The following is a 15,450-nucleotide window of genomic DNA, read 5'->3' as shown; positions in this document are numbered from 1 at the left end:
CCTCAGGATGGCCTGTCCAGTTCCCTCTGAAGGAACTGACAGCTTCAACACCAGGAACCAGGGACACCCCCCATCACTGCCCCCATCAAGAGAAGGGAGGGGACCAGGAGACAGACAGAGGCACCCTGCAGCATCCGCTCAGGCCTGGCAGATGCCGCACAAGAGAAGACCCTGGGAAGAGCCTCTGACCTCTGGGACACAGGATAGCCCCTCTAGATGACCAAGGGCAGCGCCCGGCCTACAGAAGGGACCCCAGGGAGGCACACGTCCTTCTTCACTCCATAGACCCACAGAGTGATCCAGGCTGCTGGCAAACAGACTTTTGGCCCAATGAGTTAAAGAAGTTTCTTCTCTATGGTTTACCATATCCTGCTGGAACCCAATGCAGGCCTTCCCAATGTACGTACCCCTGCTAATGCCCCCTATTCACCCACCGTCACGCTGGCAAATGATGTTCCCTGGAGAGCCCTCCCTGAGAAACCGGGCCTAGACTGTCATCAAACACCAACCACTGAAGAGGTGCCACACAGGCCAGTGTGACCCACAACCCCCAACAATGGGCCTGGAGCCACATGGCCCCTCCGGCATGCAGACCCCAGAGTTCTTATGCTGGCCCAGGGGTGCTGGGTTCTGACCCTGGCTTTTTCAGTAGTACCTCTGGGTTTAAGCCTCAGTTTCCCTAATAATAAAAGAGCATCTTGGCTGGCCTGGCCTCTGCTAAACGTGTGTGTGTCTGTACCAGAAGCTAGCACTCCAAGGTCGAGGCCAACTGTGCCACTGACCTCTGGGGGCACAGAATTCAGACAGAAATGGGCTGGGGCATGGGTGGCAGGGGCCGTGAGGCAGACACAAAGTAGCAGGCCCAAGCACTAGACCAGGGGTGGCAGCAGTGCCTAGCAGGGAGACGCAGGTCAGCAGACTCTGGACATGGGGAGGCGTCAAGAGGCCGGCTTGGGCCCTGTATCAGAAGAGGCAAACACTGGCGTTGTTCCTGCCAAGTAGTGAGATGTGCTTCTCTGGAGGACCTGTTCCTCTTCCTTCCACGCCAATCCAAAAGGCAGCAGAAGGGAACCCAGAAATGGTTCCGGCCAAAAGAGCCTAGAGGAGATGTGGGTCAGAAAGTGCACAGGAGATCACTGTGAGTGCTGCCTAAGTGTCCCGGTGCTCAGGCCACATGGAGTGTCTAGAAGGAGAGCAGAGGGCCACCTGGGCCATGACTAGATGGGAGCCACTGGCACAGAAACCCCACAGGCCAGAGACCACAGGAAAGTCACTGGAGCTGCTGGTGAGTTTGGCACAGGGACTCAGGGAGCAGCCTGGCCACCTCTGAGGTCTCAGGGGACAGGCGACTTGACTTGGGGCCCACATGCAGTCAGAGCTCTCTGGTGGCAGTGCCTCAGGTGGCCTCCAGGGCTGATGGCCAGGGAAGCCGGTGTCTGGAAAGCTATCCGCCACCTCTACCACTGACATCTGTGCCTCACTGATGGCCCCAGGGTAGGCAAATGTTAGCGAGTCACTGTCTGGCATCCTGTTGGTGGTTTGGGTCTTAAATATGCATGGACTTCTTGTGGCTAAGCCTTACTGTTCAGAAGTCTCTCAGGACGCAGGCAGTGCTTCTAGAGTCAGGAGAAACCCCCAGGCTTCCTCGAGCAACTCCAGCCTCAGGACGCAGTGCTCAAGGTCACAGACACTGGCCATCCAGCCAGCCCACGCTGAGCAGCAGGCCCACGTGGAAGGAGTGTCTCACAGAGCCTCCCGGGTGCTCACGATGATGGCCACACCAGGATGGCCACGTGGACACCCAGAACAGGGCATAACGTGCAGCTCAGGCAGGGAACCAGGGCAGAGACGTCCACCTCTTCCCAAGGCAGGTCCACCAGCCCTGGGCATAGAAAGGCCTTGCCTGAAAGCACCTGAGGTGAGAAAGAGGGCAGGAGCAGACGGAGGAGGTGGAGGCCAGAACAAGTGGTGTCAGCACCCGAAGAACCTCCAGCCGCCCAACAGGCTCCTGATACAGCCCCGGACGTCTAGGAGGCTTCCACAGATCAGGACAATCTCAGGGTCCTCCAAAGTCAGCGCAGACCGTGTCTCCGGCCGTGAAAAGGGCTGGCTGGGCACATGGCATCACCAGCCCCATGTGTCTCCCAAAGCCATTGGGGCATGCTGTCACCCCTAGCTGGCACCGTCGCCTCCAACTGTCTGCCCATGGAAGCCACGCACTCAAGACATTGGCGCTGCTGACGAACCACTTGTGGCTTCGTCTGAGGGAGCCACTTGCTAAGTTCCAGCGGAGCTCAGAGCAGCAACACCGCAGGCAAGGCTTCCGCCTCCAAGAGTGAACGAAGGTTTGGAAACACAAAAAGGCACTGTGGGCTGGGACTGGTGACACAGGTCGGGGGTCACTCAGCCACCCATCCGGCCAAGCACCTGTTCTCTGACCCCTGGATGCCAAACGGCACTCTGAGATGGGGCTGCTACCTGAAGCCACAGGGAGGTCTGGCTCCCCGGGCAGCAGTCTGGCTACTGGCTGCTCTGTGGCTCAAGCCATCTCTAACAGCGACCCTCAGAACTGCCCGGAACCTCGGCTGCAGCAGGAGCCCTGCACCTCTCATGGTGACAGGATCCCGCTCCCCGGAGGAGTGGGGAGGCTCAGTGGCCTGCTGTAGCTCTCAGAGGAACGGGATGAAGATGCTCTGGGATGCCCCACTAGCAGAGGGAGTGAGTCCCCTGATGGACGGATCCTATGGTGGCCAGGGAAGGGGCAATGGTGACCCACGATCAGCCACCGAGACCCTGGCCTGTGTAGGGGGCTGTCCAAGGAAGGGGGCTCTGATCCGAGTACCAATCTAGCACACTCTACCAAAACCATCCTTCCCTAAGCACCATCTCCAAAGTTTCCTGACACAAAGGGAAACTGAGGCTTAGTGAGGTATGGAGGTTCACCCAGAGCTACAAAGAGCACTGAGGGCCCTGATCCCAGCCTCTTCGTCTAACCTTCGGGCCGACCAGGCTTCGAGCAGCTCAGAGGCAGGAGAGAGAGGACGAGGGGAAGGTGGGGGGAAGGAGCCACCTCACCTCGGTCTTGAAGGAGGCTTCGTCCTCTGAGTTGGACTCCTCCACTTCCGGAGGCTTTTTGATCTCCCTGGGCTCACTCTCAGCCTTGACTTTCTCCCCTTTGGCGCTGCCCTTGTCCTTGGCTGGCTTTTTGTCCGAGAAGGAGGAAGACGAGGTGCGGGGCGAGGTGCTGGGGGCACTCCTGGACCCCTTGGAGCTGCTCTTCTTCTGCTTTTTGGCGCTGGGCTTGGGTGAGTCGGCGGCGGCTGGCCGCTTGCTGGAAGACTTGGGCGGGGGTGGGGGCGGGGGCCCTCCCTTGGGGGACACGCTCTCCAGTTTGGTCTCCTTCAGGGCCATCTTGGGCTCCTTGAACGCAGCCTTGGCCGGTGGGGCCTTCTCTTCCTTGGGCGGCCGGCCTTCACCCAGCTTCCGTGTGGTGTCCTTGGTGCTCCTGGCCTGCTCGCGCTCTGGCTCCTTGGCTGGGGCCTTGCCCTCGGAGTCCTTCCGCGGCCGCTCCCGGTGCTCCTTGGCCGTCTTGTGGGTCTTGCAGGCCTTGCTGGTCTCCCTGCTGGCGTCCTGAAATGCCAGGGCAGGAGGGGGAGAGACACGGTCACATGGCATCTCGGGGTCGCCCTGCTCCGCCTCCCCCGACCCCTACAAAGTATAATCCACCTGATTCAGACTCAGCTAGAGAAAATCTTCCATAAAGCGAAAAAGTAAGGCAGCAGGTGAGAGTTTTAAATGGAGCTGTCCCTTTAAACTACTAGGAAGTGTCAGCAGGTCCCGGGCGACTGCAGGCTAAGATTCCCCTCTGAATTGAACTGACATTCCCTGAGGGATTCAAGAAGAGTACACGGTGAGTCAGATATGAGACAGGCAAGCCACATCTACCCACTCCCACTCCAACACCTTGCAGCTTCCCGGTGGCCCAGGGGAATGGAGGCTGCGTGTGGTGTTGGGGGGGGGCCGGGGGGACCACCAGCAGGCCGGCCCCCCGTCTGTCCCACACAGAGCCTGCGTGCCTCCTGCCCGGTCACCCCCATCCCAGCCCCAGTGCACACCCAGCACAGCTGTTCTTTGATCCCCACGGTCAGCATTTCTTGAGCACCTGCTGGGTTCCCAGGCACTGTGCAGAACAGCTCCTAGAACTGTCGGAATCAAAGCTACCTGGGCAGTGTTTCTAAAACACATGATTCTTGGGTCTCCACCTTGAAGTTCAGAGGGTTGACGGTGGCACCCAGACTTTGGCGTTGATCAGCCAGGTCATGGAGCTCCCTCTGGGGACAGAGGTAGAGATGGGCTGTGACCCAGGCTGCTGCAAAGGCTGGGTTGGGAACTCCAACTCTGCGTGCCTGTGCTTCCTCCCAACGAGGGCGGGGCCACCTACCTCACTGAGCAATGGTGCAGGGACTGGCAGGCTGGAAGCGCTCAACCAAGAGGGGGCTGCAGCCACTGCCACCCACTCTAAGCAGCTGGTGCATCCTGCAGGCAGGAGCCCCGTCTGACACCTTGTTTGGGCTTCCTTCCTATGGACACCCCATCATCACCCTGTACATCCAGGCATGACAGGTGCCTGCTGTGGTCAGCTGCTGAGGGCTCTGTCCCTACTCAGTTGGCCAGGTGCACAGCTGGGCCCAGAGGCTCTCCAGACCAAAGCACACCAGGACACCAACAGAGCCAGACCAGATGGTGATCCGTACCACATAGGCAGGGGCTCCCAAGGCAGCCACGCTTCACCAGTTCACCCCAAGGGCCAAGGGGGCAGGCTGTAGGAGGGTGGAGAAGCCAGGAAAACCCCCAGCAGCCAGGCCCCTGCTGCTCTTACAGCCCAAACACAGAACCCTCCCAGCAAAGAGCCACAGGGACAGACGGCGCAGCCTTGACCACCTCTGATCCACTCAGGTCGCCGTCCTCTTGTAAATCCATAACCTACATCAATGCCAAAGGTTCGGGTGCAGCCCACGTGGCCCTGGGTTGCTGCCACTTCCGTGGAGAAGCATCACCTGGGTGCCCGGGCCCCAGCTCTTACATTGCTGGAGCAGGGGTGGGGGAATGCTCACGCCATGAGCCCCCAGCAGCCCGTCTAATGGGGCAGTCCCCTTGGGGCGAGCTTGCAGAATTAGAGCTCCATTCCCCAGCAAGCTGCTCTCCCAAGAAGCAAACTCCACGTACAATTCGGCCTCTTCTTGTAGCGCCCATGTGCCCACTCGGGCTGCAGGAACTGGTCCAAGCTCCAAGAGGCAGGGCAAAGCATACCCAAGAGGCATGCTGGCCAAGGCCTTGGATGTGGTTCCCACTGTGCCATCCACTCCCCACCGGAACCCACCCCACCCTACCCCTGAACCCTGGGGTCAAGCCAGCCTCTGCTGCTGCCCAGGGCCTGCAAAACTAGCAGCAGCCTTCGGAGCAGTGGCTCTTCACTCAGGGGTCTGCGCAGAGACCGCAGATCGCGGGCTCACTGAATTCACAAACTAACTTGAGCATAATGTAGATATTCCCAGGGGTAAGAACTCCTTGTAGTCCTATTCTCAAGCTGTTAATGACCTGAGAATAGCTAAAAACTGAGTTTTAGAGAAAGATCAACCAGGCCAAGAAGCCACCATCAGAGAGAAAATCAGGATGTCCCTGAAGCTACATGTGGACAGTCCAGGGGAGCTGCCAGGCAGGGACCAAAAGGAACAACCATTATGGGAGTGTGAGCCTCCAGGGGGTCCCGCCCCTCTCCCAAGAGGCTCCAATCCCTGCCTGCCCTGGTACCCACTAAGGACAGAACCATCAGGGAATATCCACCTAGGGCCTCGACAGCCAGACTCCCTAGCAGCCCCCAGGCCAGAGGGCTAGGCCCTGCAAGGACCCACCCCTTCTCTCCCAGCCCCCTCTGCCTGGAGCATGTGGCCTGGCCAATCAGACCTTTTGGCTCCAGGCTGCAGAGAGCCAATCTAGGAGAAAATAGCCGGTGCCCAAAGGAAGGTCCTCAGCTGAAGGAAAAGGATGGTGCACAGGCTGCACTGTCCAAGGAAAGCAGAGTGAGACTGATGGCTCAGAAGCAGAAAAGTTTCTTGGAGAGGTATCAGCAGAGAAGAACCTGCCTTTCACTGCCTGAGAAACCCATGCAGGCACCTCCTCAGTCACTGCCTGGGTGGCTAGAGAGAAAGAGCCTGGGGCAGGGAAGGCGACAGAACCATGCCCACCCAACCCTCCCAAACCTGGCAGATATGCCCTTCTGGCTTGGAGGCTCCTGGGGATCTCAAAGACATTGGCGAGAGATGTCACAAGCAGCCTCGGCAGATGCAGCCCTGTTGGCCACTGGGGTGTCTTTACCCAGGAGGGCATTTCCTCGTGGGGTCTGGGTGGCTTGCAAGTGACACGTACAGAAGAAATGTCAATTCCTACTCTTCCTATTCTGTAGAGTCCCAGAAAACTCTGGATGGCTGAGAAGGCACCAAGATCTCCAGCAAGAATTTTTCTTCCTTTTACCTTCCATATGGTTCAGGGAAGGACAGACCCAAGAGACTGGCATGGAGGAGACCCCCAGAGCTACACTCCGTACCTGGACTCTAACCACACGGGTCTGGAGAGCTCAAGTCAGGCAAATCTGGGGATGTCAGAGACTCACTGGCCTTGCAGAAAGTGCCAGAAAGACCCTGCCTGGGCGATGTGGCTTCTCCTCCAGTGCTGCTGCTGAGTAAAAAGCTGTAAGACAGCCTGAGAGCTCAACCTGTCCCACCTGGGGTGGCCCAAGCCCACAACACCCAACAGGTGAGTGAAGCAAGAAAAACACAAAGATGAGAAGTGGATAAACTTGTGGGATCAGTGACTGGTGTATAAGCAGCTGCCTGGAGAGCCAGATGAGCTTGGCTCCGGGACACAGAGCCGTGTAGGCGGCTACAGGGGAACAGAACGCACACTCTTGAGTTTATATGTACACCAGGACACTATCTGAAAGGCTCCAGTGACCACTCCTTAACAGTTCAGAGAGAGGTCTCAGGAAGGCAGAGTGCTACCTGCCCAACAGGACTGAGACAAGATGACAAAAAATGTTTCTTCTTGGGGGAAATGAGCCTTCTCACCATATCATCCCACTTGGCCCTTCCCCCTAATAAGCCTTCTATGCTGAGAGCTGTTCCCAAAGAAAAGAGGCCAAACCTGGAACAGCCCAGAGAGGAGGCACCCAGCCCTGGCAGATGGGGCATCCTGGCCATGCTCAGGAGGCCTGGGAGTTGGGCAGTCATGGCTGTGGTGGAAACACTGTCCACGGCCCCCAACCATGCGAGACTCTCAGGGTCCTGTCTTAAGGGACCTAAGGCCCACTGACATAATGGGAGCAGTGAGGATGGGGCAGGCTCTCTGGCCTTAAGAGGAAGAGGGCGAAGAGCCTGCAATCTCTTGGTTGCTTGTGCAATCCAGCAGGGGCCAACCCTCCTAACTGGCAGGGATCTGCCAGGTGGAGTGAAGAGCTCTAAGAGGAAGATGCCAAAGGAGCGAGTCTGGGAACGGAAGGTCCAGCTCTGTGGAGGGGCTGCCCTGAGCCCAGGACCCACCACTGGGCCCCAGTGCTCCCATGGGACTGGGCCTTCCGCCTCACTAACCTTGGAGCCGTGGGATGGTTTGGTCTTCTTGGGGTCAGAGAAGGCAGAGAGTGGAATTGTGGGTAACATGGGGTAGTCGGGGCTGGGCCTGGACACCGTTTCTGCTCCTTCGGGCATTACCATCACCTAGTGATAAAGAAGAGACAGGTGTTATCAGTGAGCAAGGAGGCAGGCTGGATTTCTGACCGGCAAGAGGAAGTCTGCCTGCAGGAGCTTGGCCAGAGGCTGGGGGAGGGGCAAAGGAGGACGTGAGCACCGTTTTTCCAGAAGAATCAAAGCATGTCCTCCATGAGAGGCTGGGTGCCGAGTGCTTGGAGCAAAGCGGGCTCGAGGTGGAGAGCAAAGAGAAGCCGGGGTCCCAGGATGGCTGGGCCCAGGTGCGGCCACACGGCCTCTGGGAGGAGAGCCCGGAGCGCGGCGGGCAGGAGGGCCAGGCCAGAAGACTCGCGGAGCGTGCTGAGAAGCACGAGAAGGCAGCTGTGGCCCAAGCTGACCTGCACGCTGCAGTTTAGAAGGACCAGAAGCATGGTTTGGAAAGGCGAGAGGCCAGCCAGACACCCACACTGGGCAGCCACGCGGCGGAGCGAGCAACTTCTGACGGCCGGGCGCAAGGGGGACTTTGCCGGGTCCCGCATTTCTGGGCGGTGTGGGGTGGAGGGGACTGAGCCCTCCTCTGCTGTCAAGCAGGTGAAGGTGACTGACTCTGCAGCATGGGAGGCAGAGGCAGGGCGGAACTGTGTGGGGGTGGGCGCAGCTCTCCGCAAAAGCCCAGCACGAGCCTGCGGGGAGGGCAGCGAGCGCCCCGCTTGGTTAGCCAACTGCTGCGAGGAGGAAGGGCCTGGGGTCCTGCCAGGAGGTGTTCCCGGGAGACACCTGCCAGGTCCAGCGCGGCTCCCCAGCTCCTGCCGCACCTGCTGAGGGAGAGAAGGCTTGGGGGCAAGCTGTCCAAATACTGACGTTACAAGTGAACATGACTAGCAGCCAGCCACTCAGAGGGAGCCTTCCAGACAGCAACGAGACAGAACAAAAGAATAAAGCGCACGGTTTAAAAAAAAAAAAAAGGATGAAAAGGGGAAAAAAGCATTTAGCTCAGTAGAACAAGCACCACTAATAACCTTGAGCCCGAGATTCCTTGAAAAGCCACACCCTTCCTCTGAGGAGGCTGGCATCAGGGGACAGCAGGGCTGAAAGCAGGGCAGTGAAGCCCCTCATGGCACCTCGACCCGCAGGTAGCAGAAGCCAGAGATGCAGGTTGCTGCCCAGAGCCCATCCGAGCACAGCACTCCGCCCCACAGCGCCCAGAGCCCAGCCAGGCAGCCCAGACCTCGGGCAGAGCACCGCACTTGGGGCTCGCAAGGACTCGCAGGGCACGGAGAAGCCACCACAGGTCCCGACTCCTTCACTCGCTCTTCCTTCCACTCTCGCCTTCAGGCCTTCTCAGTCCCCTCGAACTAACGTCCTCGCCTGACCCGGCTCCAGGACAGCGCAGCCAATGCCTCTCCTGTCCCTCTTCCCTGCTACAACAGCTCTCTGCAAAAGGTAAAGTGAACCAGCGGCTCTAACGCCACCTCCGCCGCAGTGCCTCATGGGGACCCATCACACCTGATGGGAACACACCTGATGGGAATACAGACCCTCGGCCGCGGAAAGAGGGCTTCTACTGTGTGGCTCAGCTGCCAGTGGGGCAAAGCACGAGACACCATGCTGAGGAGACGGGCAGCTGCCCTCCTGAGGCTGGCCCCTGACCATCTAGCAGGGAGCAAAGCTGATGTGGTCACTGCTGAGGCAGCGCCTGAAGCTCCGGGGGACCGGCCAGCGGAGGGGCAGCACGGAAGGCAGGGCTCATCGACCTACGGGTCTGGTCCGTGACTCCAGTTCTTCTAGCACCAACATCAATACGGGCGGGTCTGCAGTCATCTGCCACAAGATGGCAAATGCCAGCCCCACTGGGGACACTCCACTCCAGAACGGCAAGCGAGAACCACAAGTCACGTGTCAGCAGCTACTCTCCCATAAGGGTCTCAGGCTACTCCTAAGACCAGAGCGCTCTGCTCTGCTGTCAGCCCATGGCGAGCCCCAAAGGGTGAGAAAGTTCCTGACCAACCAACCAGCTCTCTGGGCAGCCCACCCCAGGGTGCAGAGCACCCAGCAGAGACCACTGTGCCTCACCCTCCCTCTCCTGCCTCCAGGACAGGCCCTTCTCAAATGCTAACTGGACCGGCAATCCCAACCTCTCCCTCTCATCACCGCCTCCAGCCTCCACTTTTATATGCTTTGATGATGCACAGCGAGCCTTCATCTCTTCTTAGCAAAGAAACCCTCCTTACACAGGAGGCAGCGGGGGACAGCCCCTTGGTCCTGGAGCTCTGAGGAGAGGCCAGGAACAGAAGGCTAACTGCACGTGTGTCTCCCAAAGAAATGTTGGCTACAAAACCTCTGAGTCACAAATGCTCTGGCAAATGTTGGGCAGCAGAAAGAAGGTGGAGAAGCAGAGCTGGGGAGGACTGCGGACCCCAGTACCCCTCCCCACTTCCTTGGTTCTTCCAGAAGTCCCAGGCACACTTCAGGACAAATGTCTGTGTAAACGGATTTCGACACCTGTTTGTTCCCATCAGCCATCACACGCTAGGTTATAATCACAGGCTCACTGTGTATAGGGAACCTGACAAAACTTAACTGAATTTTCTACAATGAGTAAGTGACTGCCTTTATTTAAAAAAAAAAAATTTAAAAATGTCAGAGGCCCAACTGAATAAGAAAGGACTACTCTGGAGGCCTAAAGAAGCTCAACGCCCACTCCCTATGTTGACTGGGGAGGTGGGTCTGCCCTACCACACACTCACACTCATGGCCCTGACCTGAATCCTCCTGGCTGGCACCCAGGCAAACGCTCAGTGGCACTGGGGCACTGAAAGGTGGCGCTGGGATGTCTCGTATCCTCGGCCTGGCCCTTCTTCAGCACAGGAGGTCCAGCCTACAGCCCAGCACCCCTCCTCCTCCACAGCCAGTCATGCCATCCACACCAAGCTGTCCCTGCTCCACTTCTGAACTGTGCTCCGGGCCCTCTGCCACCACACACGGATCCCCAGCCACACGACTCACTAAGAGGCCTAGGTTCTGAGAGCTGATGCTTTTGTCTAGCCTCACTAGGACAAAACCACCAGGCAACGCGCATCATCAGGGAACCCCACAGAGAGCCACTGCTGTTTCCCCAGATGACGCAGCCCCAGCACAGCCTTGCCAATCCGGTTAAAAGCTGGCTCCTGTGCCTCGCCACGCTGACGGACTGGCCTCACGCCCATTCCTCCCACCCCTCCTTCCCACGGAGGAAGCTGCTAATTAACCACAGTCAAGCAGGAAACTATGAGGACAACTAGTCACTAGTCATCAGCAGACAACGCCCCGGCACCTGCTCAGGACACCTGGGTCCTATGCGGTGCCACCAGGTGCCACCCGGGCCAGCTGCCCCTCTGGATTGCAGGCACCCAATCAGTGCTGAAGAGATGTGCCTGGGAGCCCCTGACGCCGCTCAGTACCAAGAGCCACGCAGGAGCCACGAGCAAGCTGCCAGCGCCCCCACAGCATCCACGCGAGCAGAGACACACTCACCCCGCCAGCCATCAGGAGCTTGTACCGGAACTCAATGGTGGGGTTGTTGAAGGTGAGCTTCTCACAGCGCAGGTGGTTCACAGGCGGGTTGCCCTCCAGGTTCAGGAACAGGTCATAGGTGAAGCACACCTTCCTCGGCTCCTCCTTCAACAAAGAAAATAAGGAAGTTCACCTCAGAGGGGCAGGCAGGAGCTGTGGGGACAGCCACGAGACTCTCCCCCATGCCAGGTCTCCATTTCTCTCCCCCTCAGCCCCTTACCTGCTTCTCTCGTGTGCCTCCTTCTCATCTATTCCATTAGGATCCAAAACAAATTAACTTACTATTTGCACTGGACCCAGCAAAGCAGCCTCCACGAGAGAAACACAGATCATTAAGGCTGATGTTCTCAGACGGTTACTGGAAATATTCCCGCTGATGGCACAGACGGCCTGGTGCACACCCTCCCCTTCGACGGAGAGGCTGAGGCTTGAAAGCACGGCTGATCAGTGGCAGTACGGAGGTCTGAGCCCAGGCTCTGAGGCCTATGATTCCCCAGTCTCCACCCCCTGTTCCCTTCCTGGAAGGGAGACAGCTTCAAAGACATCCAAATGGCCAACAAGTACACGAGAGATGCTCAACATCACTAATGATCGGGGAACGGCAAATCCAAACCACGACAACACCTCCCAGCCCTTAGTATGGGATTTTTTTTACAAAGTGAAAAATATCAAGTGGTGGTGAGGATGTGGAGAAGCTGGGGTCCCTATGCAAGGCTGCTGTAGTACACCATTACCAACCAGTGCAGTCACTAGAGCGCTGTCTGGGAGCTCCTTGACATGTTAAATATAGAGTAACCTATCCCATGCATCCCTCCTAATACGTAGCCAAGAAAAATGAAAACATATATTCACACAGAAACTTGTACATCCATGTCCATAGCACAGCATGGTTCGCAATGGTCAAAGTCAGAGTAACCCCAGCGTCCACTGACGGATGAACATAATATGGTGTCTCTTGACCCACGGGCACGTCACTTGGCTGCAAACAGGAGCGAGGCTCCCACATGCGCTGTCCCAAGGACAGACCCTGAACACACGACACTCAGGGAGGGAACCAGACACAGAAGGCCACGTGGCCTGTGATTCCACATATGTGACACGTCCAGTGTAGGCTTATCCGTGGATAAGAAGGGGGCTCCTGGGTGTCAGGAACTGGGGCCTAAGGATAAGGAATGACTGCTGATAGAGATGAGGTGGTTTTCTGGGGTGATGGAATATTCTAGAACTAAAAAACTAATAGCTACACAGCACTGTGAATGTACTAAAAAAACCAGTGAATTTGTATGCTTTAAAAGGGAATTTTCGGGGCAGCCCTGGTGGCGCAGTGGTTGGGTGCCGCCTGCAGCCTGGGGTGTGATCCTGGAGACCCGGGATCAGGTCCCACATCGGGCTCCCTGCATGGAGTCTGCTTCCCCCTCTCCCTGTGTCTCTGCCTCTCTCTCTGTGTCTATGAATAAATAAATAAAATCTTTTAAAAATAAAAATAAAAAAATAAAAGGGAATTTTCTGGTACACAATTTTTTAAAATGCTCTCCATCAGGAGAGAAAACCTTAGGAGTCGGGGTGCTGGTTAAGAGGCCCTCACTTCAGGATGGGGCAGTCAGGGGTAAGGAAGGAAGAGGGAAGCACAGAGCCTCCCACACAGGCATGCCCATATTCTTTTTTTTCCACCCAGACCAGCAGGGTCACAGTCCTCGGGAGAGAAGGGAGTAGACATCAGGGCTGAGCCTGCATTCCTGCCACTCGGACTGCAGCCAGGAGCTCGGGTTGCCTCACCTTCCTCCTCCTCCATCACCCTAGCCAGCAGCTGCATGAGCCAAGCTGGGTTTTTTTAGCTCCAGTGAGTGAGTGATGCCTGGGAATGGGAATGTGGCTGTCCCTGTGTCTGCTTCTGAATAAAGGGGAAAGGAGTGGGGTCCTGTAGTTGCACATGGACGACTCTGCCCACCCCACCTCCCACCCCCAGCCATTCAGTCCATAGGTAGAAGATGCACCTGTGAGGTGAAAGAGTCATAGACTTTGTCTTCTGGGAGCCTCGAGTCCGGTGTGAGAGAAGATAAGTAAATAGGCCTTCCCAGGCCAATGCCAACCAGTGAGGTGACACTGGCCTCCCCCTCCCCCTAGCAGCCCTTGGGGTCAGCAAGAGTGGTTTCCACCCCTGACCCATTTAAACCAGACTTGGAGATGGATCCCCTGGCCCAAGGTGGACACATGGCCTAGTCTGAGTGATGAAGGGTAATGAGGTCAGCCTAAGGAGTGCTTTCCTTCCCAAGTCAAACATGAAGTATAAGCAGAAAGGCTCAGCATCTCTCTTCTTCCTGCCTGGTTGGAAGGTCAGCAATCCCGGGAACAGTGTGGAGGAAAGCCACAAGGATCTCTGTTCCAGGCCATCAGCCAGCTGCTCTCCAACTTCTTGTTAAGGAAGAGAAAGGAGCCCCCTCAGTAAGCTTCTGTTACACCCCTGACTGTGGCTGATGCCTCTCCTCTGTGCCAACCTCATGGAGCCACCTGCCACAGTAGGGATGGGTCCCCGCCAAATTGGGAAGCCCCTGGAGGCAGAAGTGGAGGGAATCCCCCCCCCCCACACACACACACACACACTCAGGTGCTGGCCTAGGAAGGCGCTGCATTTTTGTCAAAAGAATGAAACATTAAGATGGATAAAAGAATGAAACATTAAGATGGGTAAGAGCAGACCATGACCCAACAGTGGGGGGTGAAGAGGTGGCCAGGAAGGTTCCCTGGAGACTATGCCAGGCTCAGAGAGGGACTATGAATCAATCAAGAAGGGGGTGGGAGGAAGCTGCCCAGGCCACAGCACCATTTCTAGAGCCCGGAGAGTCCACATGGCTATAGTGGGAACAGGAGGCATAGCAGTAACAGCAGATGACCTGAAGAGATGGGCCTTGGCCACATCCTTAGGGGCACAGGTGTCTACAGGGGGGTTGGGGCTCAGAAAGAACAAGCCCAGATTTGCACCCCAGGAAGCAAACACCCTTTGGCCTGCAGGACGCCACTACTGGGGGCAGGGTTTGAACCTGGCCAATAAAGGAGTAAAAACAAAACTAAATAAAACACCACAACAAAAAACCAAAAACGCACATCAAGAATTTGTCCTGCCTTTCCACAAGGTAACCACACAAGATACAAGAGGCAGACCGCTATAGATACAGATGTCGTCCGGCTAGTGCGTGCAGAAGGAATGAGAGCACCACTGTTCCATTCCTCCTAACAGGTCAGTGAGCGGGGCTCTGTCCCTCAGCTACGGCCGACATCATAAACACAGGTCACAGACAAGACCAACGTGCCACCTGCCACGGAGACTTCATCTCCAGATTCAAGTTCAAACTGACCGAGAAGATACACATCAGAAGATAGTGCTAAACAACAAGCACTGCGGCACAAAAGCAACAAAAAAGCCGGGTGATACCAGCTTCTAAGGACAAATGATCCAGTTTCCTCAACAAGTAAAGCACAAAGAAAAGCACTGGTAGAGGGAGACTCTTCCCTTCTCTGCTCCTTTACACAGTGAAAGGAACTTACAAAACAAACTCACGAATCACAACGTGTTGGTCTTATCTAGATCTTGATTCAAACAGAAAAAAAACTTTAAACGCTGACTAGATATTAAGGAATTGTTACTATTCAGGTACGATACTGGTATTATTATGATTTTATTATTACAAAGCAGTCTTCAACTTTTAGAGACATATTGTGAACTGGAGACACATGAAATTACAATGTCTAGGGTTTGCTCCAAAAAGACACAGGCCCGAGATAGCCCCGCTCGGCCAAGTGTGGTAAGTGCTGGAACCAGGGGATGGCTCCCGAGGGCTCGTTACAGCACTCCGCCTACTTCTGTAGACATTTCACTATGTCCCTGAAAATTCTGCGAGTGGACACAGTGCCACGAGGGAGGAGCTCTGCTAAGGGAGCGTGTCAGGGAGGGGAGGGTGGCTGGGGCGCCAGCAGGAGGCAGGCTGGCAGCTGCACATCGCCGACAGCACCCGGTGAGCACGGGGTTAGACCAGGCCGGGGGCTCACCTCTCACCAGCTGCCGGGCCTTGGTCACTAGGCCTGCCTTCTAATTCTAAGCCTCGGTTTCTTCAACTACGAGTGGGAGTATTTGATGAGACAAGGCAGTTAATCACCTCAGCTT

At 56.6% G+C, this 15,450-nt stretch overlaps 1 protein-coding gene across 4 annotated transcripts in view; it reads right to left on the bottom strand.

Annotated features, from left to right (window-relative positions):
- The window catches only part of MLLT1 (MLLT1 super elongation complex subunit), a 67,318-nt gene that overhangs the window by 9,119 nt on the left and 42,749 nt on the right, over positions 1–15,450 (bottom strand). The window contains exons 1-4 of one of the 4 annotated variants that reach the window (XM_077860281.1): positions 11,574–11,639; positions 11,253–11,396; positions 7,644–7,769; positions 3,076–3,630 (exon numbers count right to left, since the gene is read on the bottom strand). In XM_077860281.1, the coding sequence (XP_077716407.1) occupies positions 3,076–3,630; positions 7,644–7,769; positions 11,253–11,396; positions 11,574–11,624 (876 nt within the window). In that variant the 5' untranslated portion in view covers positions 11,625–11,639. Of the gene's footprint in view, positions 1–3,075; positions 3,631–7,643; positions 7,770–8,137; positions 8,294–11,252; positions 11,397–11,573; positions 11,640–15,450 lie in introns of those variants that run through there. The other 3 variants (XM_077860279.1, XM_077860282.1, XM_077860280.1) reach the window with 3 other exon arrangements.

This window comes from Canis aureus, chromosome 19, assembly GCF_053574225.1.
Source record: "Canis aureus isolate CA01 chromosome 19, VMU_Caureus_v.1.0, whole genome shotgun sequence".
Classification (NCBI taxonomy): Eukaryota; Metazoa; Chordata; class Mammalia; order Carnivora; family Canidae; genus Canis; species Canis aureus.
Note: the sequence above shows the minus strand (reverse complement) of the source record. Positions and strands in the feature narration are given on the sequence as shown.